Source organism: Seriola dumerili, unplaced genomic scaffold (assembly GCF_002260705.1).
Source record: "Seriola dumerili isolate Sdu_G_001 unplaced genomic scaffold, Sdu_1.0 BDQW01000391.1, whole genome shotgun sequence".
Classification (NCBI taxonomy): domain Eukaryota; kingdom Metazoa; phylum Chordata; class Actinopteri; order Carangiformes; family Carangidae; genus Seriola; species Seriola dumerili.
Genome location: NW_019174646.1, coordinates 236,650 through 261,548, shown reverse-complemented (window position 1 = coordinate 261,548; position 24,899 = coordinate 236,650). Strand labels below are relative to the sequence as shown.

Below are 24,899 nucleotides of genomic sequence, written 5' to 3'. Positions count from 1 at the left end.
GGACACTAGATGACCAGACGCTTCATGGACAACGCAGGCTGTCCTGCTAAAAATATCAAGGTAAGACCACACTGCCTGTCTTTTTACCCATAATTTCATTCCCAGCGGGTTCATCATTTACAATCACTGTTCAGTTCATGTCTATAAATCAATGCTGATCGCTATCTCTGTAACACATGTGGGTTAGCCAGGGTCCTGTGACATAAGCCACGATTTACTAGGTGAGAGGTGTTTTTATTATTTTTTAAATTTTAAATTTTTTTATTAATTTCTTTTTGAGGCCTCTCATATTATTCACTTATCCTCATCTGTAATATTTTAATGGCCTCTAGGAATTTGGAATTGGATTTATTATAATCTGTCAGATTTGGGATACAAATAAGAACATTTCCAGATTTGGGGAATTAGTTATTTAATTAGATGTTTTATGCTTTAATGTATAATTTGGAATGTGTGATTTGCACAAATAAAAGACAAAATCCAAAGTCTTAATGACATCTGTATTTTATTTTTGATTTAAATGAAAGAGAAAATATATATGGAACTATGATTTTGGGCAAACCTTTCATTCTTTCTCTGTATTTACTGAAGAAATTAAAGGAATGTTTCATTTTCTAATAATGTATATTTTATAGTGCAGGAGAGACTCAAAGAAGGGAACCCATATAAAAGCTAGTTGTTTTACTTATTATCTATCCTTTCATTCTTTATCAGTTAAATTTAGTTAACACTGAATGAAGAATTGTCTGTGGTTATTTTCATATTATCTGGCACTGTTTAACAGGTCAGTTGCCACCGTTCACTTGAGCACACAAAATGTCGGCAGTAAGCTGTTTTTTCAAGAAATCCCAAAATAATGAACACAAGGCAAGCCATAACCCTTAACCACCTGCAGGTCAAGCCTCTGCCACTTTTCAGGGGAAACTTCAGTATTGTACTTTACAGAATTTTTGAAATTTTCAGCTCAGAAATCTATTGGGAAAGGAAATACTGACTTGCAGACAGTAAGGTTGTGTTGTCCTATTAGACCTATTCAGAATAGTTACAGTACAAAGCCTATCTAATAATCATTTGTCACATAATTAATGAGGTGGTACTGTTTGCAAATAAAGGTGGCCTGGAAAATATCTTTCCACCGTGACATCTCAGAGATGCTGTGTACAATATCACTCCCACCTATAAGGATCACATCATGACTGCAAGGCCATTAAGGTTTAGCAAAATGCAAAATGCAATGCAAAAGAACAATAACACGTTTACTTCTCTCACTCTCATATACCGTTTTCATTTTCATCATTAGTGTTTCTGCCTCAGAAAGAAAGGGGACGCAGGATGTTTCGTGTCACATTGCCTGGCTTGCTTTTTAAAAAGTGTGATGTCTTGCATAAAGAAATGCATTTTTTGTTAAATTAACTAATTAATATAATTAACTTTTATCCTGTAATGAACACTATGACAGTAGCCTCTGAATTTCAGGCCTTTTTTTTAACTGTACAGTATAATTATGTAATGTTTACTCAATTTGATTGTCCTGTGGTATTTGAACCATTGTCGTCAGTAGACTCAGATCAGCTGTAATCTGTCCTCGCATGCCCCATGGGTTGTCTTTATTTTTAGTAGCTGCGCGTCACTGTACAGAGAAGTTGTAACATACTGGTCCATCACAGAGCGAGTTTATGTCTGCAGTTAAGGTATAAGTAAGATGTCAAACTCCTAAGGTGTGTTGCCAATCTTTTGTATTAGGTATTGTAGTGATACAGCAGTTTAGCAGGTAGCAGGTTTAGATGTACAGACTAGGAAGAAGGAGTACAGTAATGGTTCTTCAAGTTGAAGGGGAGAAAAATGATATAAAGCTGAGACAAATCAAGGCAGGGGTTTGTGAATCTGAAACAGTGAGGTCTCTGTCTGTAAGATTAACAGCATGTACATGACCGCAGGAGTAATGTAAAGTAACCAAAGTAATTATGATAAACCACAGTAACTCCTACATTACAAAGTACCTATGACACAAGTAAAAGATGAACATACTGTAGAAAGCCCTTTGCTTGCATGACCACACATCTTTTGAGCCGACCTGTGGTCAACATTTTGGTGTTGATTGTCTGTGTTGACTGTGTGATTATTGTTTATGTAGTTCAGAGCTGTCTCAGGTTTGTGACTGTGCCAATGGACAGATTTTACACTGTCATGGTAGGAGCTAAAGGGCCATAATTTAATAATGCCCACATTGACATTTCCCAACTTTTCGTTTAACCACAACACAGCAAATGGAAGTAAATATCTCTGTTAGAGCAGGTTACTGCACATGGCTTGATAATTTGCCACTTAAAATGTGTTTGTATGTCCATTTATCAGACTGCCCCTCAGTCTGGGACATTTAAAAGCCAAAAGTGTTTTTCTTTTTTCCTGGGAGTAGTTTCCTCTTAAAGTACTACAAGTTCCAGTGAATATTAGTGTTGTTTGTGCAGATGTGGCGGGAAGTGTAAAGGCTTTCATACTAGCAACTAATGCACTGAACAGTTTTCTGCCCCCTTGTCTGGCTGCACTTGCACTGTTTATTTTTCAATTAGCAAGGGCTCAAGTTGGCATGAAGTTCGGTGGGCATGGGAAACTATAGCCCACGCTTGTGGAGCACAGTAGAAACCTAAGTTCTCCAGTTGAAGGATGGTCTGTCTTCATGAACTGTCCCCAAGAGACTGATTCCTGAAAGGATGAAGAATTTTTAATCACTTTGTGCCTGGCCTTTTTTTAACAGATCCTAATGTTTTTTTTTAGCAGCTTGAAATGAAATTGGTTGTGAGAATTGACTATGCATGCCACAAGAAGCAGAGGAGAAATGTTCCTTTCATTCCTTTGTTGTGTTTTTACACAACAATGATTACATTCAGTGATTCATTGTTTTTATGAATGTAATATTTTGTCAGTGGCATTTTTTTTATAGCTATGTTTTTTTATCAGTATATAGGCCAATATAAGCTTATCGCAGATCTGTATTGGTGTAATTGTCGGCCATTAAGAAACTGCGCTACAGAAATGCTAAATCAAGTTTGAGGTCATATGGAAACATTACATCTCCATTACATATTTTGTCCACCAGAGAGCTCTGATAAGACTCAACAAGTCCTCTATGGACGAGATAGCACATTTTTTAGTCTTGTTCTTTTTCACTTGCCAGTGTTAACTTCTCTATCAGGCATTTCACATAGAGATTAAAATAAGAAAAGGAAAGTTGGCTGAAAATGCTGAAAATCTACAACTGTCAGGAGTCCAAGAATGATTCAGGAAACCCCCTGAGAGTTGCCAAAGCAGACTCTGATAAGCACATTTTACTCAACCATTCCAGACATCTTTATCCCGGACTATAGGGTGTTGGTCTGTGTTTAATAACAGCTAGGTTACAAATGCTGGCACAGAGCCCAAAGCTTTTTGAGTTGTTTTTAGATTAACAGATACACTGAGCAGGCGCCCTTCTGGGACCTCATGGGGATTTCAGGACCAAATACTCATGAGTTGATGTACAGTTCACAATGGGGATCTTTCAAATTCCACTATGAAATATGGTTTAATTACTCATTCAACTTTTCATAAATGACAACAAGGATTGCTCTAACTCAACCATGTGAATGCAGATATAGTTTATATAGCATGGGTATGCGTGAGAAAGTCTTATTACATGCATGCATGCTTTTGTTTGTCTGGCGTTTGTGTCTGTCTGTGAAATGAAGTCAAAATGCAACACAGACAGAGACTTGTTGCCTGCTTTTACAATTTGTTTTTGTTCTTTTTCTGTATATTTAGATTTTCTTTAAAATTGCTGCAGCAAGTTTACTTTTCTTTTAAACACACTGTTGTTATCTTCTAAATTCTGCAAATAATGTATTTTGCAAGTGTTTGCCTTTTAAATATTATTTGATAAAATACCTTATCTTCGGATAGCTAAACTGACTGAATAGAACAGGATGCAAAAGTTATGGGGTCGAAGCAGCCAAAGCCTAATCTCCTTAGCAGGTGTACATGATGACATGAGGAAAGAACTTGAAAAGTAGAGGAGAAGAAGTGAGAGGAGGGACCAAAGATTGAAGGATGATGATGAGTGAAGTGAAAGCATAATTAGTTAAGGAAAGAAAATGGAAAAAGAGGGAGTGTGGAACTCCAGCAGGGCTTTATTTCAATATGTGCGTGTGTGTGTGTGTGTGTGTGTGTGTGTGTGTGTGTGTGTGTGTGTGTGTGTGTGTGTGTGTGTGTGTGTACACATGAAACAGACCTGACACAGAGCCCCACACTGCGGCACAACTACTCAAGAGTAGGACTTACCCTGTCTGCGGTGTGTATGTGTGTGTGTGTGTGCGCATGCGTGTGTGCGTGCTTTAATGAGTTCTGCCATGCCCATACTGTGTCAGAGCTGTTCCACAGTTCATTATTGCTCTTTGTATTGTCATTATATCAAAACAAACTTCAAAGTGTGCATGTCTGTGCTCGCATAATGTTCCCCCTGCATCTGAGCGCATGCATCCATCTCTCATGTCGTCTATCTCTGCATACTGTACGTCTGCGCGGCCATGCGTCTCTGAACGCAGTATGTGTGTAAGTGTGTGTGTGGTTGCAAGTCAGTGAGAGAGGGACAACAAGGGAGGGAGAGAGAGTGAGAGAGAGAGAGACATGAGAGAGGTTTGAGAGCTCAATGGGCAAACAGTGTCGTGATGTGCTGGTGCACACTGATTCTCTGGCAAGTTTTTGCAACACCACAGGATTCTTTGAGTTTTGAGTAGAAGTTGCTGCTGCTGCTCTTTGTGCATGTTGTAGCCATCACAGGTTCTACTTGTTCTCTTTTACCATCTCCAGAGGTAATGTATGCATGTGAGTTGGGATAAATTACCACTGTCTTTACTGTGCTGTTTATTTTAAGGGAATTACCTCAAAAGTGCCAGTGTGGCGAATGATTTGTCTGTAGTTTAAGCAGAGTTCACTAAGATGATCAATTGCTCAAAAGAGTGCCTACATTTTTAATGTTGGTTGTTTTACAATATCTCATTATATTTTCCCTGCATGTCCTCTTTCAGTCTATCTTTGAAGAAATCTTGATGTTATCTCTTTCTTTATTAAAGTCCTACATAATGGAACAGAAAAAGATTATTTTTAAAATGATATCATGTAATGACTAATGACTTGAAAGTTTATGTACAGTATCCCTCTGTAGTATTGGTTTTTGAAGAATGGAACATGGAAAAAATATATGTCAAACTTTATTTGAATTATATACAGTATGTTACTTCATGGTTTTTTTCAGCCAAGTGTGTTTAGTATTTCATCAGGCAGATGTTTGCTTTTCTTTTCTTCTATTGTGAGGCAGTGTGGCAGCTGATACAGCGTGAGCTATACAGATAACTGTGAGTTAACTGTAGTTGAGAAGATGACCGTTTTACAGTTACATATTTTTTGATAAATTAAAGTTAATGAACATTTCATTTTATCTTCACATTTCTTTTAAGTTGCTACCTTTCAGGCAGAAATTGTCAGATTTCCATCAAGTTTAAGCTTCTCAAGCATCGTAAACTTTGTCAGACCAGAAGGAGCGTACTGTATTTCTATGAGACTGTGAGGATTCAGATGGAGATGAAGTCATTGTTGTGATGAAGAACTTATGATTGCTTTCATCGGGAAGTAAAAGTATGGTTTGTATGAAAAAAATGTTTGTGTTGGTTAGTCTGTGTTTCCCGCTCAGAGTCCAGGTACAGGACAGGGTTTTTGGTTGTGTGGTAGTCAGATGTTTGTGTGGAGTGAATATCGTGCCTTGTAAAACTGCTGGACACTCGTTCTTAATTAAGATAATGGCATTCCATGTAAATTGAGTCTTCCTACATTCTGGCATTCATTACTAATTGAGCTAACACTATAAACAATCTAATCCACTTTTAAACGGCTCTCTCAGTTTGACCCATTACTCATGTGATAGCATTGTGGATTGGATGTTAAGTATTTGTGGATTTTCTGTTGAAAATTCAATGGCTGTGTTGTCAATGTAATTTGCTGCCAATGTAAAAACTATATTTTTGCTGAATTTAAAACTAATCATAGAGTTTTATGAAGCTGTTGAAGAACAATTTCTAATCTAAGTATTTGAATGGTATTGAGATTGCTCCGCCTCACTGACCTCTCACATAATTTACAAAATGGACAAAGGCTACTTATTCAGGACTCTTGACATAGAATAATACTTGACGCACTGATGTTGACAGAGTTGTAGATGTACATCCTTATGAAAGTCTTGTGTATGGATTATGTTTAATATATCAAGTAATTAGAATTAAACATTTAATTAAGAAATAAAGGAGATAAATGTGCTCTACTCTCTCTATACTGTTTACTGTCTATGCTGTATATACTGACTGCAGATATGTGAAATTCTGTCATCTAAAACATCTGAAATAGTATTACTAAGTGTAACTTAATAACATCTGATTTTACCCAATGATGAATACAGACAAATATGAACCATAAATAAAGAAGAACCACATTTTAAAAGGTAATGAACTGGTTTTACCATGAGGTAAAACAATAAATTACATTTTTTTTTCTCCCTTCTATTGTCTGGTTAGAGCACATGACACCCAAAATAACTAAGAAACAACCTCTTGAGCATATTTGACTGATGTTGAAGCTTTTGCTTTGATATTTTGAACAGTTTGCCCTTGGTGACATTCAAGGTGGCAGTCTTTTTTAACGTCTCCACATTTTCACTTGTTTTCTATCTTTCAAAGTTTTTTCTTGTGCTTCCAGCCCTTAAAAATGCTGCTGGTGCTTGTATTTATTCTCTAATTTCTCCATTTTATACAGCTTTGATCAGATAAGCATTGAAACAGGTTATGCAACTGAGAGATAGCGTGTAATGAGAAACATGACGGAGTAAATGCTAAGTAAATCAGCATGTCCCAGCACAATCACCTTGATTTGTACTGTTTTTTTATGAGAAGTATATTTCTCCTGCAATGTTTTACCCCCATTAAGATTTAGCCTTTTACTCATAGTAAAACACATAAGACAAGACCTAATGACCTAATAATTCAGGCAGTTGTGGCATGTAGAAAAACAAATAGACTTTATAATTTATATAAATTTACTGAAAAGTAATTTAAAACTGCCAAACTCTTTTCCTGTGACTTATCTGTGTATTTTCTCTGTGTGTGTTGCAGTGTGTCCTCTGTGTGTGTCCCATCACTGAGTGTCACAGAGGACGAGCCGTTTGTGGAGAAGATCCAAGATTCTTGTAACTTTTCTGCTGGCCACATCCTGTTCAAACACATCTCTCTTCTTGTGTACCCTCCTCTCTCTGTCCTTACTGCCTGCTCTTATTCCCTCTTGCTCAACAGACTCTTACACATTCGAGTCCTCTCCTACATACACACACCTCCCCTTATTCTGGCCCCATTTTTCTGCTTTTAGCTCTCCTCTCCTGTTCCTTTTCTCCTCTACCTGTCCAAGACGGACAGTCCCTGGTTTTCCCACATTTGTCTTACACCACCACTGCATAATTCCCTCACTCTCCTAACCCCTCTGTTCCCCTAATGGGCACCATATCAGAGAGTAGTGCCACATTCCCTTCATCGTCACTGAGAACCTCTCTCCACCCCTAACCGCCTCGCCAACAACAACCTCAACACAACCCAATGGAGACAAAAGATATGATGATGACGAGCATGTTGACAATGGACAAGGGCGAGAATGAGGGTGAGAGGGACAAAGGGAGAGAGGAGGTGGGGGGAGAAGAGGAGGGCACACAGCAGGAAAATGGTAGACTTATGCTGGCTGATGGTCTTGCAGAGAGAGGACCCAAGAACCTGAACTCAGGCTCTGGCCAGCAGGTGTCCAATGGCTTCTCTACATCCACCCCTCAGAGCCCCAGGGAGGGACCAGGGACCGCAGCTTGCGCTGGGGGTACAACCTCTGGGTCTGGAGGCGGCACCGGGTCCTCTGTGCCGCTGGGAGGCCTCAGGACTCTGGTGGTCCAACAAACCAGCTTGGAGAGGCCCAGAGAAACCTGGAGCAAGAAGATGGACTTCTTGCTGTCTGTAATCGGCTACGCTGTCGACTTGGGAAATGTCTGGCGCTTCCCCTACATCTGCTACCAGAATGGAGGAGGTGAGGAGGCAAAAATGAATGAGAGAAAATAGGGAGAGGGAGATAAGGAGCGTGATGGAAAGGAGATAAGAGTACATGAGATCACATTCTAGAGTAAACAGGATTTCAAGGACTAGAAAGAAGAAAAGGCTCTTTCTTGGTTTGAATTGAAATACACTGTAATTCACAATATTTGCAAAAGCTGAGGTGAGTGAGTTTACTAGCCTGTAACTTTTTCCATCATAAAACACGGAGATAGATGGAGTTTATCTCTGGTATGTCATCATTACAGCAAAATAAACGCCTAAACAAAAAGATGTTGACCTACAAGGAGTGCTGCAGTTAACAAAGTTGTTTATGAATAGCACTTCATTTAGCTTATTTCAAGGTGAGCATGTGTTTTCAAAGTCTGTGTCTTCCACCACCGTTACTGTGTTACGCTGTTACTACACAATCCTCACCTAGCAGCAAACAGGGCCTCCCTTTCTACTTTTATTGAATTTGCAATAATAAAATCTTTGTAATTTCCTGTGTTCTGTGTCTCTCTCACGGAGCGAGGTAGAGATGGGGACTGGGAGACACTTGATAGAGGCAACAGTATTAATTGTGGTTTTTATGAGAACTCCTTTAGTCTCTTTCTCCTTGCTTAATAACCTGTCTCCCAGGCAGCTGCTCAATCAACCCTTATCTTTGCTTTCATGTCACAAAGAGACAGAAGCACGCATGTACACACCAGCCCATCTACATACACAAATGCACACATGCACATAATATAAGTTGATAATCTGATGGAAAGAAAGAAAGAGAGAGATGTGTTATCAAACTCTGCATGTTTGGCTGGAGAGTCCTGAGATCTGGCTGCAATCCTACTGCTCCTCTGTTCTCCAGTGTTTGGTTTTACCTAAATCTCCTTTCATCACTTTTATACTTTCCTTACTTAGCAATAACAAAGCCAATGTCGCAGTAGGCTGATTTGTCAATGGAGAATTTAAACGAAATGACCCAGAGCACATTAAATGCAGAGTAATGTGAAACTGGGAAAACAATGCTTTGTTATTTTTGAAAGCACTACAGTTATGTAAATAATAAGGTACTTACAAATTTTTATGATTTTTACAGAGTGCTTTTTAATGTTCTTGGTTCTTGTTGATTGGGGGTTATTGAAAGGACTACTGAGATTACAAGTGGAGTGTGAACGAGTAGCATGTCCCATGAGTGTAATTGACCTTTTTACTGTTCTTCTATAACTCTTTCTTCCTTTCAATTTTTCCCCGCTTTCTCTTTTCTCAATGTTTTCATCTTCCCCACATCTGTCCCCACATTTTTTCTCCCTCTCCACTTCTTCATTTCTTACCTCCAACCCGGTTTTCTACTCTTAATTTCCCTCCCTTATTTCCAAATTTCCCCATGTCTCTGTCTAGGTGCCTTTTTGCTGCCCTACATGTTGATGGCGGTGTTTGGAGGTGTGCCTCTCTTCTACATGGAACTGGCTCTTGGTCAGTTCCACCGCAGTGGCTGCATCTCCATCTGGAAACATATCTGCCCCATATTTAAAGGTAAAAGAGGGACTGGAGAGAACAGAACAGATTGAGAAATCAGTTTATAACAATGGCTTGGGTAAAAAAAAAAAAAAAAATAGGAAGAAAACAGTGAAATTGGTAAGACGAAGACCGACTGTGTCAAGTCAGAGTCTGTGAGACAGCTCATTTAACCTTCTTGTCCCCGTCAGTACAGCCCCCTTGAAGAGCATCTCTTACATCTTGAACATCTAGTGAGATGTTCTGACTCTCTGTTATGGAAATTGTCACATTTCCATGCCAAATGCCAGATGCTCAGAAATCTGATAGTATGTAAATTGTTGTTGTTTGGAAATGTCACCCACTTGCCCAATAACAACTTGAATTAGCTTGAAAACACCAAAGATGTCTGCAATATCTGGGGAGTGGCTGACTGATGTCGCATACTATGGACAGTTTTTTTTTAAGTAAAATGTACATATATGTACATAGTTAAAGATTTAATGTTTGGTTTTTTTCACTGTTTTGTACTAACAGTCATCTTTTCCACTCATCCAGGGATCGGCTTTGCCATCTGCATCATAGCCCTCTACATAGCCTTCTACTACAACACCATCATGGCCTGGGCCTTGTACTACCTGCTATCATCATTTCGGCCCACCCTGCCCTGGTCCACCTGCACCAACAGCTGGAACACAGCCAACTGTAACCGCTACATGTCCACCGACCTCAATGTGTCGTGGTCCAACTCCTCCAAATCCCCTGCCGAGGAGTTCTATACGTAAGTGCATGTAAGTCGGATGTAGAGGCGTACGGGGAGAGCAACACAGGAGGGAGACGTCAAGTGAAGGAGGGAGGATGACTTCCAGAGAACGATCACAGGGTTGGTTCTGGTGTTTAAGAGCCCTGACAGATTTACCGCCAGCACTCTCCCCAAAATCCACTTGCTTCGCAGACTGTGAAGGCATTGTAGGGAGGTTAGCATTTCAGAATAAGAGTTGCCGTTTTGATCCAAGACGGTCAGAAATATACAAGTAACACAGAAGTAACTTTCTAATCATGTATGTATAATTGAAAACAGAGGAAATGTACCACTGAAAGACCTGTGGAATAGGAATTTAAGGAAGGACAGAGCAATTACTGTGGTTGCAACAACGTGGAAAAAGTGACTAGATGATTTTAAGATGGGGAACAGAGATCAGAAAGTTGGCATAAGGAAGTTTTGATGCAGAAATGAAACTTTTCATTCCTAATTGAGTCTAACAATCATGAAAAGGGCCCTTTTTTCACAGAAAATGCTGCTGACATGAAACTAAAACTCATTACCACATATTAAAGTTTTAAGCAATCTTTAGCATGCTGCTTACACATTATCTCAAGTAGTAGCGACAGCCAGGGTTTTAAAAAGCGGGTAGTCAGTACTGACAAAAGTGTTTTTTTTACTGTACTTAAAAATCTGAGGTCTGTCAAAACAATGTCTTCGTGCCTGCGTTGGCCTTATCAGCTACTCACTAGACTGTGTCTGTGTGTGTCCAATGAGACAGATTCATGGCTTATCCGTAGTTGACTTTTCCAAGTACAGGTTTCAAAGTAACAAATTCCGTAAGTCAGAGTCTGGCGCCAGAATTTCCTGTTTTCAACATAAATCATGTCACTGTTTTATCGTCCAAGCTCTGTGTGCTTAACCTGTGACCAGATGTTAACCTCACTGTTAAATTCAAATCTTTTTTGCACCATATTGCGTTTTTTACTTTGGCTTGTGTAAACACTGTTTATTGACATAGATTTGCTATAAAGTCAGTTAAGGTCCTCTGGTATTGTTTTTATCTAGTCTTGCAGTCTTTTACAGACTGCAAGCTGACTTACAGCTCATTTAATCTAAATGTATTGTGGATTGTTTGTGTATGTTTGTCAAGAAATAAGGTTCTATCATTTGTATATTGGACAATGAGTCTATGCAGTACTCTTCCATTTTACTCCTCTTCTTTGTACTATGTCTTATCTTCTTTGTGTTTTTCATTTTCTTTATTCTTTCTATATCACGTCCTTCCTTCCATGCTCTATTCTTTGACTCTACTTTCCAAATTTAAAAAATATTCTATGTCTCCACTGTGTCTTCTCACTTTTGCTTCTCTGTCACTTCTTATTATTCTTGACATTCTTCTCCTTCGCTTCACCTTCCTTTTCCTCTCATCTTCTTCCTTCCCCTACTCTCTTCCTCTTCTTCTTGATCCCTACAACTCCCCATATCTCTTGTCTTCTCTTCTTATGTCATCTCCCTATATGTGCTTCCATGTAATATTACATAATATTAATTTATCCCCATGTGTCCCCTTGTTGCATCCCTTTTGATCTCAACTCTCAACCCAAACATCCCCCCTTCCTTGTCTCCTCCCACCAGTCGCCAGGTGTTGCAGGTCCACCTCTCCCCTGGCCTGCACCAACTTGGCTCTGTCAGCTGGCAGCTGGCCCTCTGCCTGCTCTTCATCTTCACCATTGTCTACTTCAGCATCTGGAAAGGAGTCAAGACGTCTGGAAAGGTAACTGAAGGGGTGCCTGTATGGCTGATGGAGGTGTCAGTTAGAGTGGATGGATGGAGGGATTGATGGAGACAGAGAGGCAGAGAAAAGAACAGTTGTTCTCCTGTCATCTCTTCGCCCTCATTATCATTCATCATCATGGTAGAAAAGTTGGTTAGAAAGGCCGTCTTAAAGTTAAACAGTTTGTGGTTCAAACATCGACAATCAAACCTGAAAAAAACAGGCAGGCCTCAAGTACCCATATTAGAAACTAAGACAAGGTGGAATATTTTTTTTTTAGTTTGTTGCATATCGTTCTCCTCTCTCTCCGAGGGTTTAATGTTTGCATTTCTACTGTCACTGCCAATAAAGTAATCTATAGCAAATGATGTAAATGTACACTTCCACACTTTCATTGCAGTACTCCCTATAATGAATGGATATATTATATGATAGTCATGATTCAACTTATGCACACTTAATAAATCTGCAGTTCCAAACATCCATTATCAAGCAGCTCTGTCCCAGAAATATCCAGTGGTTCATGATAACAGTGTCTTTTACTTTGAAAAAAGTGATCATTGAGCATGAGCAGATATCAGCCACTATGACTTACCTGACACAAGAGTTCATTAACAGAAAGGTAAACCACTGTGTTTTTTTCTTTTCTGCATTAGGTAGTGTGGGTGACTGCAACCTTTCCCTATCTGGTCCTTCTGGTCTTACTCATCCGCGGGGCCACTCTGCCAGGGGCCTGGAGGGGTGTCGTCTTCTATCTCAAACCTGACTGGGAGAAACTGCTTAGCACTGCAGTAAGTCTGAATAAGACTTTATACAGACTTCTGTTACATGTCCTTAACACACACTTTCTCTTACCCTGTTCTATTTCTCTTTTTCTTCTCCGCTGTCTTAATCCACGTTTCTTTGTGTCCCTCCATCATTCACAATCATCGACCTCCCGCGCTCTTCAAGGTGTGGATTGATGCAGCAGCTCAGATCTTCTTCTCTCTGGGTCCGGGGTTCGGCGTACTCCTCGCCTTTGCCAGCTACAACCCATTTCACAACAACTGCTATAAGTGAGATTTTGTTACAGTGTACATACATCAATGAAAGAGTTAAAACCATATGTGTTAAATATCTGTATCACTATCTACTTTGAGATATAGTATCCATACAGGTGGAACCATCACCAAGTCTACTAAGTCTCAAAACTTAAGCAGTGGCCATAAATCTATAAGCAGTGGCTTGATTTATGTTTTTCACAGAGCATCTCTCTAACTTTGTTGTCTTTCTGCCACCCAATCATTTTCTCTCCCCCTCTCCCTCTCAGAGATGCATTGGTCACCAGCTCTGTGAACTGTCTGACCAGCTTTCTATCTGGCTTTGTCATCTTTACCGTGCTGGGATACATGGCAGAAATGAGGCAGCAGGATGTGGATGCTGTGGCCAAGGATGCTGGTAGGATACCACACCAGAGCGCACCCAACAAGAAATTGTTTAACTAGCCTGACATTTTTGGGAAAAAAGCATCCCGCATTGAACTCAAGCACATTTTACCTGGAAAGGATAAAGATTATTGCATGCCAAATATCTGTAAGTGGATGCTTTGACATCACTGAATACAAGAATAAAGGAGTAAGGATGAATTCAACATGACTGTCATTTCTGTCTCAACCAGGTCCCAGTCTGCTGTTCATCATTTATGCAGAAGCCATAGCAAACATGCCTGCTGCCACTTTCTTTGCCATCATCTTTTTCCTCATGATCATCATGTTGGGTCTGGACAGCACGGTTAGTCTGGTATTGTTACACTTTTCTATGCAAAAGTTAACTCCTCAATTGTTACACCCTAATTCCGTCGTTGCCCAGTGGTCTGCTTTTGTGAGCTCCCTCAAACCTAGAAACAGAGGTTTCATATTTGCAGATGCTTTTTTCTGTTTGAGTTGAATGTGTCTGTTGTACTCATTTCTCCAGAAAGGTGTTGGGTATTATTTGTCCTCACTGTTCCATTTGGAATAACAGTCAACAATGTGATAGGACTTTCATATCACTGTTGGGCATTGATCTTGTCTCCATAAGCCTGTGTTTATCTGCTCTGAGGCAGCCAGCTGGAGAGACCTGTAAGGCTCTTATCACAGACTGATAATCAGTGTAGAATCAGCATCAGGGTTGCTATGCTCCTCGATTTTATGACTGAGGATATTACTGCAAAACGTGTCGTGTACATGGAGTCAGGCTGGATCGTCTCAACACTTCGTCTCTTCATTTTTAGACAGCTATTGATGTTTTCTGTTAGGGGGTGGATGGATTGCCGAATAAGTGTTGAACTACTGCTGGACTGATTATATTAAACAGCTGCTTATCAACATCTTGATAGCACTTAACATGTAGATGAGAAATTATCCAGACAGAATATACAGTCAAGATGTGTGGACTTTTCCATAGTCTTAAGGCTTCCTTTTCTCATCTTCTTCCTCTTTCTTTTTATTCTGCACTCTCTAATGAGTTCTTTATTTCTGTTCCCCTCTCCTCCCCACTCTCCTCTCTCCAGTTTGCTGGGCTGGAGGGGGTGATCACAGCTATGCTAGACGAGTTCCCTCATATCCTAGCTAAGAGGCGCGAGTGGTTTGTCTTTGGCCTGGTGTGCGTCTGTTACCTCGGGGCTCTCTCCACACTCACATATGTAAGTTAAACAACCACAACATATGCAGGTTACTATCAAATGGCAAACATCATCCTCAACCAAATAAGATTTGAAAATAGCTCTAATATTACAGGTAAATCAGTCATTTATCCCACATCACTGTCAGCAATTAAATAGCTATATTGTGATCTGCTACTAAAGAGTAACATAAATTTGAGACTTCATTTAATGCTCATAATTGGTCATATTCTCAGTTTCCATTCAAATATATCATAAACTAATAAAAGGGCTCATGCTGTTGTCAAAAGTATACTCAGTGTTACTACTGTATTTAAGGTAATGTAATGAAATCATGTCAGAGCAGCCTGAATAATCCATTTATCTCCAATCCTCATTATAGTAAGGTACTGACTAACATGCATCCCTGCTCCATTAGACACTCACAACATATTAAGCCTATCATAGTTTTAGACATTTTCAATGAAACCTGTTGTACAAGACTCATTTGTAAATCACTTTTCATGAATTCCTACTCTCTCTCTCTCTCCCTGTGGCCTGTCTCAGGGAGGAGCGTTTGTGGTGAAGCTGTTTGAGGAGTATGCTACAGGCCCTGCAGTCATCACTGTGGTGCTGCTCGAAGTCATCGCTGTTTCCTGGTTCTACGGTAAGCTGCGGGAGTGATGTGGAATGTGATGGTGATGATGATGATAATGATGGTTTGTGACCATATTATGAATCGTAGTTCTGGTGGGGATGAAGGTGAGGGAAGAGTACAGATTATATATAGAATATAATGTCCTCAGTCTTTTGTCTATTTCATCCTTATCTGTGTAGTTTCAGTCATAGACCTAGACACAAGTGAAAAGAGATGAAGATGGACCTTTGATATTTGGGGCTTTGTAGTAATTGTGTGTGTCTGTGTGTGTGTTTTCCAGGCACCAACCGCTTCTGTAATGACATCCAGCTCATGCTTGGTTTCTACCCGGGTTGGTTCTGGAGGATCTGCTGGGTGGCCATCTGCCCCTGCTTTCTGCTGGTGAGGCTCATGTACAGTATTTACACACTCCACCCCTGTACACTAACAAGCACAGGAAGATATAGTGGTTAGAGCAGCTGTCGTATTTACCCTGTAATGTGTGACCTCTGCTTTTGTTCCTATTCCCATGTCCAGTTCATCATCATCAGTTTCCTGGCCTTCCCTCCAGAGGTCAAGTTGTTCAACTACCAGTACCCGCAATGGACCACCGTCCTAGGCTACTGCATCGGGGTGTCCTCATTCATCTGTGTGCCTGCTTACATGGTCTACCACCTGCTAAATGCCAAGGGCACATTCAAACAGGTACAGGTCCTTCCTTTCCTTTCCTCCTAGATGGTTTCCCCCTTGTTCTCCCCACATGTACCCTTCCATCGTTCTTCTTCTAACCCATATCCTGACCTATTTTCTCTCCCATCTCCAGCGACAGACAGGGATTGCCTCCATTCTTTTCAGTTCACTGTCAGGGTCTACCCTCCCCTGTGAACACATGACTGGAGATCAGGATCAAAGGAGCAGGGAGGAGGCACAGGCCAGAGATTAGCAAAAAAAAACCATGACAACTTCCAGGCCCCACAGATCTTGCACACACATACACACACACACTTAGGGCATTACCTAATGAAACACACACACACCTAACACTTGCCACTCACATATACAGACACACACTTCCACATTCTGCAATGCATGTGTGGACTGTCATGTTGCCAGATTTGAGGATAAAGGACTAAAGGAGACCACGCCATCCACTGCACCTAAGCGTCAGAACGCCCGGCTTGACAAACTAAGTCCAGGCAAATCAGCACCATTGATAAAATGAATCATCAAAACTTATTTAATAGACAGGTTTTAGATGTCTGTTTGTTATATTTTGTTACTTTCTGAGCTAAGCATCTTTCATTTTTGCTCCTGTGGGGCCCTACCTAAAATTTAGGTAGGTACTAAAACCTTGGGTAGGTACTAAACCTTAGGTAGGTACTAAAACCTTGTAACAAAAAAATACAATTACACAACAAGTTATAATTATCATAATTATTATTATCATTATTATTGTGTTATACCCTTTGTGAGAGTTGACAGAAGGTAGGAGGACATCAAACGGGCTGGTAGACAGATTGCCTTTGGCTGTTGTCCAATATTGACACTGCTGCTAGGGCACACAATACACTGACGCACACTGTCAACACATGCGAACAGATGAGGCTGAGCAGGGTCAAAATGTTTGAATGTCTCTTTGTTGTAAGACCATGGCGGTGTGTCATTTGTAATATTTGCCCACTATCTCTTGAACTTACTGTAAGTGTGGATACCATACTTGCTCTTCCCGATTCTGTTGCAAACAATGTTTTGGTCAAGTCAGTCAGTCAACAAAAAATTAAATCTGCAACACTTTTTATAATTCCATTTTCTTTGACAGATCCAGCAAAATATGACATTTAAATGTCAACTTAATTTTTCACTGTTGTTGGACATTTTGTAGACCAAACAACGGATCAACTAATCTAAAAGATAATTGGCAGACAAATTAATAATGAAAATAAATTATTATATATCTATTTCATCATTTCTGAAACAATGCATATGTTTATCAGTCCTTGTAGTTTTTATTCAATAACAAAATTTTCAAAGATATTACATACATCCTTACATATATCCTTGTCCACTGATAGTGGTTTATATATGAATCACTATAATTTATTCTCTTTCCTTTTCTTTCCCCTTTGTCTGTATCTTTCTCTTTACTCACAGCGTCTGTTAAAAAGCATCACTCCAGTGCCCAGCAGTGACGACCACAGAAACTTCATCGTCACCAATGCAGTCTGACCAAACCCTGACCGAAAGAAGATGCCACTCGTAGAGGGCCCTCTTCTGGACAAACTGCAAAACTACAGGACAAAGGGGCTACCTTTCACCGTCTTTGCCTCTTTTCTCACATCTTCTTCACTCATTTGTCTTTCTCATGCTAAGATCTAGAAATGGAAGTGGAGTTAGGTGGAGCCAGGCTGCGGTAGCTTTGTTTACCTTCGTTTGGTTTGGTTTTTTAAGCCGGTTCAGTTTCAAAGGAGTTCTCTGGATTTACTCACAAACCCAGAGCCCTGTTCATATTCCCATTTCCTGCACTTAGAAGCATCACCGTAGTAAATTAGTGACCAAACTTTTCTTCAGGTAACACAGCCGTAGCAAATATTTTATACAGTTATACAAAGTATGATACAATCTGTGTTCATGTAGACAAAATAACACGCACTCAAGCTAGAGATACTGCACATTGAAATCAGCTGGAGAAGGACAGATAGTTACATTTCAATCCACTCTCTCTGTTTATGGTTGTACTTTCATATTATGCTGTTAAGTTATGCATTCTGATATGTAGCAAAATTCAGGTATCTTTTTACATCTGTTACTGAAGCCAAATATATGATATCTGTTCTGTTTGTATTTCTAAAGATGTTTCAATATTGTCCTTATGTTGTGTTGACTGGCATGTTGGACAAACTGCGGATTTGAGTTCTCTACACTGTGAAGCCCTGTCTGGTAGCGACAGGAGTGTGTGTGCAAGTGTGTGTTTGTGTATGTGTGTGTGTGTGTGAGAAGGAAAGACTGTTATAATGTCCAGTGGAAAAAGATTCACAGACAGAACCAACCATGTGTATTCATTCTATAACTGCAATATAAGATGTGTATTTATTTTATAATGTATCATGGCTATCATTTTGACTTCCCTCACACTTCAACCATTACATGACATAGAGCTGATGGTCCATGTTTTAATCTCAGTGACATTCTGCACTCTGCTGTCTTACTGCATAACTGTCAGTAATAGAAACCAAATATGGATCAGAGCTAATAACATTATCACTGTCATAGTCTGAAAATCAGCGTTACTGCTCTTTACTTTCTACCAAAAAATTGTGTGTTTGTGTGTGAGAGTGTATGTATCTGTGTGTATGTTGGAGCAAGGGTTAAAATATGGCAAGTACTGTACATCTACATGTGTATTTACTAGTCAGTCTGGTATTGGTGTAATCTATCCTGTGAATACCTGTCTCCTCCCGCCATGGATGTGTGATTGTGTGTGTTTAGATCTTGTGTGTCAGTGTGTGTGTGCACACTTTGGTTAGTATGTCAGTGCACACGTGGATGGTTGTGAAAAAAGAATTAGAGGTGTCCAGCTCCTTTTATGTGTGCATGCTGTGATATGTGTGTATACTGTACTTCAGTGTGTGTGTGTGTGTGTGTGTGTGTGTGTGTGTGTGTGTGTGTGTGTGTGTGTGTGTGTGTGCGCGCGTGTGTGTGTGCGTGTGTCTGTGTGAGTGTGTGTGCATGCATGCGTGCGTGTCTGTAATGTGATTTCCTGTTGTCTTGTTAATGGCCAAAATATCTTATGAAGGAAGTAAACTCCCTCTTGCCTCTCTCTCTCGTACCTCTCAAGCTTATGTAAGATCTATATATGTCAATAAAAGACTGTATTGAGAAATACACCTGTATAAAATAAAGATATATAAATATATGGGAAATAACAGATAATAAAGATATATGGAAATAAATAACCTCTGTCATCTGTGTGTTGTATTTATTAGTCAGTCCAGACTTAACACGAGGTCAGAATTCTTATCCAGTCATCTAGAAACATAATGAACATAACTGTGAAAGATGTTTACTGTAAAATGTATATATACTACTGCAATATACTACAATATACTTTTAACTACAATACTGATATTAATCTATGGACCAGCTGTGTAGATATTCATTCACATGTGTTTTCATACACTACATACCACGCCTGAATTGATGCTGTAATTACTAGCTGACCAAAGGATCTACTATTGCATAACATTTAATATCACCACTAGAGCCAGACTGATGTGGGATTTGACACCGACACATAAGATACTCAAACATTTTTTACATATTTACCCTCTGTAATGAAGGCATGCATTGAGGAGGACATGCCACAGCCAAAAAAGTGAAACCTCTCTGTTGGACAAACTTTGTAATGGCAACGCTGCCTCCAAATCATCCCAAAACCTTTTAAGGCATTTCTGCACGGGTGGTTAATTAATTATATAATACATATATGCAACAGGCCCACATGGGCCAGCATTTTGGTCTGGTCTTGGCAGCTCTTAAAGGGGTAAGTTAAGTGATTTCCCCCTTCCATGAGTAGTATTTGTCCATATTTTCATTCAATACAACTAGTTTTAAAATGGCTACATACCACAGCAGCTGAGGGAAATGACTAACCTTTACATCATTTGCTTTTTTTTAAATAAATTGTTCTGACAGCAAGACAGAAACCCGCGGAACTAGATCAGTAGGTTCTTATCCAAGTAACACTGCTGTGGCAAATGGGCACTGTGGAGCTGCTTGTGAGGTTGCTCTGTCTGTCACTGTTTACCGTTACTGTGTTTATAGAGAGTAACAACTCTATTAGCTGTCCTCAGTGACTGTGTAATGAGCTGCCAGCTTGGATCTGGCATACAGCTCGAGTGAAACAGGACAACATCTGGGATGCAATGTTTTATCTGTGCAAAACATATGGAAACAATTACAGCATACTCAGTTATGGAAAATCATGTTCAGTCTGTATTATGACTTGACTGATTTAAAAGCAGGCTGACACAACAACATGAGTCCCATCTTGATCAAAGGTTTCAGCAGAGCACATAATCTGTATGTGTGTGTGTGTGTGTGTGTGTGTGTGTGTGTGTGTGTGTGTGTGTGTGTGTGTGTGCGTGTGTACTTAGGTGCACAACATGATGGTTCCTTGTCATCGCTGTTTAATCCTACAACTGAAATCTGCAATCAGCAGCTTCAGCAAACAGTCCAGTTGTGTTCATGCGCAGACTCACACATAAAGAAAGGACAATCTTCAACGCACGCCATGTGAGCAGTAGCCAATGTACGACAAATGTGCACTTATATATTATGTAGCCAGTGATTGCAGTATACCATGAGGTAGCCAAGAAACTTTTAGAGAAGTCTCATTATTTCAGCATGTAGTTATGCAATCTTTCCACACATCAGCAGCTCTATCAGCCAGGTTTGAAATGAAACTCAGTATGGATATTTATTTTTTTTAGTTTAATTGCACCTCTCTGGATGTGCATATACCTTGTGTGCGTCCACACTCCGAGTTGTGTGCCAGTGGGCTTCTCCTATATGTGTGTGTGTGCGCTTTATTGTGGCAATTTCCTCTGAGCTCCCTTCCCCTGACTGACGGACACATCCTGTGTTCCCTGCCTTGCATTATCACTGCTGATCTATATTAAACAGTGCAGCACAGCCAGCGTATCCCTCCACCTCTGCTGTGCCTGTCATCTCACCATCTGTCTGGCTGCCTGCCTGCCAGCCTCTCTCACTATCAGGTGTCTATCAAGACCTCCAACTCATTTCATCTCTTTCTTCTAACTCTCATATCTTCTTATTTTTTCTTTCTTGTTTTCATTTGGGCAAGCCAACCCTGACTGTGTGATTTTGTGTATATCTATGTGCCTACTCTCATTTTCAAATGTGTGTACGGTTTCCGTCATTTTTAATAAACTCCCCATGGGATCTCATTTCCACTATGATAACCGTCATACTTCATCACAGGAGTTCACTTTGACTTTCCACTTTCCAGAGAGCAGCTGAGTTTGACATATCTTTCAACTGCCTTTCTGCTTGTCTCCCCTCAGTTTTTGATATAAATATTTTTTGACAGCAATCGAGAGGGTCACTCTTTATTTCTGACAGAAAAATCCTGGCATTTACCTTTCTAACTTGCTCCATATGTCCTCTGTCTGTCTCTCCATTTCTTCCTCCACCCAGCCTCTTTGCTGATCCCCTGATACTGCCGCTACCTCTGAAGAACAGGAAATGAAACTCTTTTTTCCTTCCAATCTGTCGCTCCCACCCTTTATCACACAGAAACCTTGATTCCCTGCAATGGCTGTCTCTCACTCCCCTAATGAACTCATTTTGCACGAAGGGAGAATACCATCTTATCTCTGCAGAGTAAGGCCTCTTCTCTCTCTAACACACTCTCCCTCTCTCTCTTTTCTCTATTGCTCGCTTCTCCTGCCTTCTTAGTTCATATAATTGTTGCCAAGATACACTGAGAGGTTCTTGATCTGTTGTCTTCTCATTACAGGTGATGAGATGAGAAAGATGAGGAGCAAGAGAGAATGAAGTGATCTTTAATAGTAACTATGTTCTGGAGTCATTATTCTTGTTTTATGAATGTGGGAGTTCAATTTTCAGTGTTTGTGTTATGTCATATGATGACCATGCACTACTAGAAAGCAGGAGGAAAACATATATATATGGACACCAATATAAAGCGTACACACACGTGGTGGTGGAGTGCAGTTTATTATTCTAAACGATTTCACAGTATTATGAATGAACTGTGGTTTATTTGGGAGTATTAGTTCTGTACAGAGATAGAAGTGAATATTCCCCATCTACACACTTCTGAGAGTGAGAGGGGACAAACTACAAATGTCGCCGACTACGACACGGTTACATGACGTCATTGACGTGATGCGCAAAGGAGCGATAAAAAAAAAAAAAAATTTTACAAGCAGTTTGCAGAAACTCAGATGATGTCAAGTGAAACAAAGGCAGCCAAAATGCCCCTCCAGCTAGCTAAGCTTAGCTAGCTGAACCCCAGGGCTCACGTGGACACACGTATGCTGTTTCTTCCTCGTTGGAAATCGTGGAAATTCGCACGGAGAAATCGAAGCGAACGGACGAGTTTGGTTAACGCGGCGTTGGAAGTTTTTATTATTTGCGCACAGTTTTTGTGGTTTTTGTTTTGTTGTAGTTTTGTTGTTTTGTTACACACACTCACACTCACAAACATACCTGTGTGATGTACCTTAGGGTGCCCTCGGATGCGATCCCATGCCTCCAGGTTGACGGTCGGCGTCCTTCCTCCTTGGACCAGCTTCAGCGCTGATCGACTCCCAGAATCTGTAGCCTACCTGATTCACCTGCAGCAGGTGTGGATCAGCTGACAGGGGAGGACACCTGGGGCCTCATGTACCAAAGCCTTGCGTAAATTAAATCTGAAAAATTCACATGTATGGAACCATGCACGCGCAGGATTCACACGACAGAAAATATTTCTTGAGTTATATATTCACGTTTTCCTGATTGAAAATGAGTCAAATATTTACAGAAGTATTTTGTTTATTTACATCCATGCTCTGTTTTTAATAGACTCTCACATGGAATGAAGCAAGCGTGAGACTGAGACTATCAAGTCTTTTTCCACTTTGCGCGTTAGTTTATTGACAAGAATATATATTATATTATATATATATATAGATATGTATAACAAACAGGTTGGTGGTGTGCAGACGAATTTATTAATCTTAATGATTTCCCAGTAGGGTATTATGAATGAATTTGTCATTTATTTGGTAGTTTTCCTAAGCTATTCACCTTCTAATGTGGACAAGAACCCTCTTTATTACTTTTCACTGAAGGTCTGTGTAAAGTTACACTGTGGATCAACAGACCCTCTTTACATGGGTCACAGAAGGGTGATCGCAGCTGTGGCTTATAGAATTAATAATGGGTAAGTGCAGAAATTAACAGCTGTTCTGAATAAAATAGATTACCTATTACCTCTACATATAGCTGCTTTCATGTGTTAGGCTACCAACTTGACTTTCCCACTGTGGTCAAATGAATAGTCAAAAGGTCAGCGGGTGCATGGAAGATATGCAAGCGATACAAGTTTTAGAACAGTGTATGCAGTTTAATGTCAGCATGTAGAGCACCTCTGTTGGAGTTCCCAAAAAAGAAGTCACAACTATACATTTTTTGGCCAGGATTTGCTCAAATGCTTCTTCCATCTTATAAGAGCCTCTCCTCATCTAAACTGCAGTCTCCAGTGTAAGCTGATTTTATGTTTAATGGGGTCATATCCCCCCCTGTTGGTTTGAAGGAGTATCATGACGTTAGAGTCAGAGCAGCTTGTTTTGAGGAGAACTGACCACTGGGGGGACTGGAGCTCCACAGAGAGGAGGTGAATGAGGTGATCAGGGTGTGGACTCAGGATGGCAGAAAAATAAAATCAATGGACAATGACATCATCCTTAAATTACATTTGACATTTTTGCTAAAACCAGCCCAGACTGGGTGAGGAAAAGTCACCGAGTGAATTTGTATCAGAATAATGGAACATGTCAGTTAATCACTTACTGAACATTTAAACTTTTATTTCCATTTGCACCTTTTTCATAATTGCTCACATTAAACTGTAGTTGGCTGAAGTGGCAAAATTGATTCAAATTGTGATTTACCTATTGCTTTTATTCTTTTACTTTATTATTTTCCACACAGACTAACATATACACAATCTGCCTGTCTCACACACACTCACACACACACATCTCACACACACACAGTGCCTGTGATCTAGTCTCTTATGGGGAGCAGAGCTTTAATTATAAGGAGGATTGCCTTTAGTCCCATTGTTTCTGTCCTGGCATAAGTCCCTGAAGTAGCCTCATCCTCTATTCTAATCCTAATCTTGTTTTCTCCTTCACACCTGCTTCCTCAGTCTCCTCCTGCCTGCTGTGGTTACCTGTTTGCAGAGGATCTATTTTTTTCTCTCTTCCTCTTTTGCCCTCTGTATGACTCCCTCTTCATCCTCTCTTTTGTCATCCATCTTGCTGTAATAAATGCTAACTGTTTGNGCGCTGATCGAGTCCCAGAATCTGTAGCCTACCTGATTCACCTGCAGCAGGTGTGGATCAGCTGACAGGGGAGGACACCTGGGGCCTCATGTACCAAAGCCTTGCGTAGAATTCACTCTGAAAAATTCACATGTATGAAACCATGCACGCGCAGGATTCCACGCACAGAAATATTTTTCTTGAGTTATATATTCACGTTTTCCTGATTGAAATGAGTCAAAATATTTACAGAAGTATTTTGTTTATTTACATCCATGCTCTGTTTTTAATAGACTCTCACATGGAATGAAGCAACGTGAGACTGAGACTATCCAAGTCTTTTCCAACTTTGCGCGTTAGTTTATTGACAAGAGTATATATATATATATATGT

General features: G+C 40.0%; 1 protein-coding gene across 4 annotated transcripts; it reads left to right on the top strand.

The window, feature by feature from the left end:
• Nucleotides 1–19,080, top strand: slc6a4 (solute carrier family 6 member 4). 4 transcript variants are annotated; one of them, XM_022761235.1, is made up of 15 exons: nucleotides 4,704–4,844; nucleotides 7,191–7,725; nucleotides 7,819–8,136; nucleotides 9,537–9,671; nucleotides 10,191–10,413; nucleotides 12,034–12,172; nucleotides 12,829–12,963; nucleotides 13,124–13,227; nucleotides 13,482–13,609; nucleotides 13,830–13,942; nucleotides 14,703–14,834; nucleotides 15,360–15,459; nucleotides 15,731–15,831; nucleotides 15,967–16,134; nucleotides 16,253–16,643. In XM_022761235.1, the coding sequence occupies exons 2-15, from the start codon at nucleotides 7,665–7,667 to the stop codon at nucleotides 16,370–16,372; spliced, it is 1,977 nt and encodes a 658-aa protein (XP_022616956.1). In that variant the 5' UTR covers nucleotides 4,704–4,844; nucleotides 7,191–7,664; the 3' UTR covers nucleotides 16,373–16,643. The 4 variants fall into 4 exon arrangements, with proteins under 4 accessions (XP_022616954.1, XP_022616956.1, XP_022616955.1 ...); XM_022761233.1 differs by lacking the exon at nucleotides 4,704–4,844 and adding an exon at nucleotides 1–60 and having other exon boundaries at nucleotides 7,191–8,136; XM_022761234.1 differs by lacking the exon at nucleotides 16,253–16,643 and adding an exon at nucleotides 17,581–19,080 and having other exon boundaries at nucleotides 7,191–8,136.
• Nucleotides 19,081–24,899: the final 5,819 nt, after the last annotated feature.

Bases quoted from the DNA above. Each gene is read 5' to 3' on its own strand.
- slc6a4 (XM_022761233.1), top strand. From the start codon at position 7,665: ATGGAGACAAAAGATATGATGATGACGAGCATGTTGACAATGGACAAG. The intron at 13,610-13,829 runs GTAGGATACCAC...TGTCTCAACCAG, and splicing joins TGCTGTGGCCAAGGATGCTG to GTCCCAGTCTGCTGTTCATC. The intron at 14,835-15,359 runs GTAAGTTAAACA...GGCCTGTCTCAG, and splicing joins CTCTCTCCACACTCACATAT to GGAGGAGCGTTTGTGGTGAA.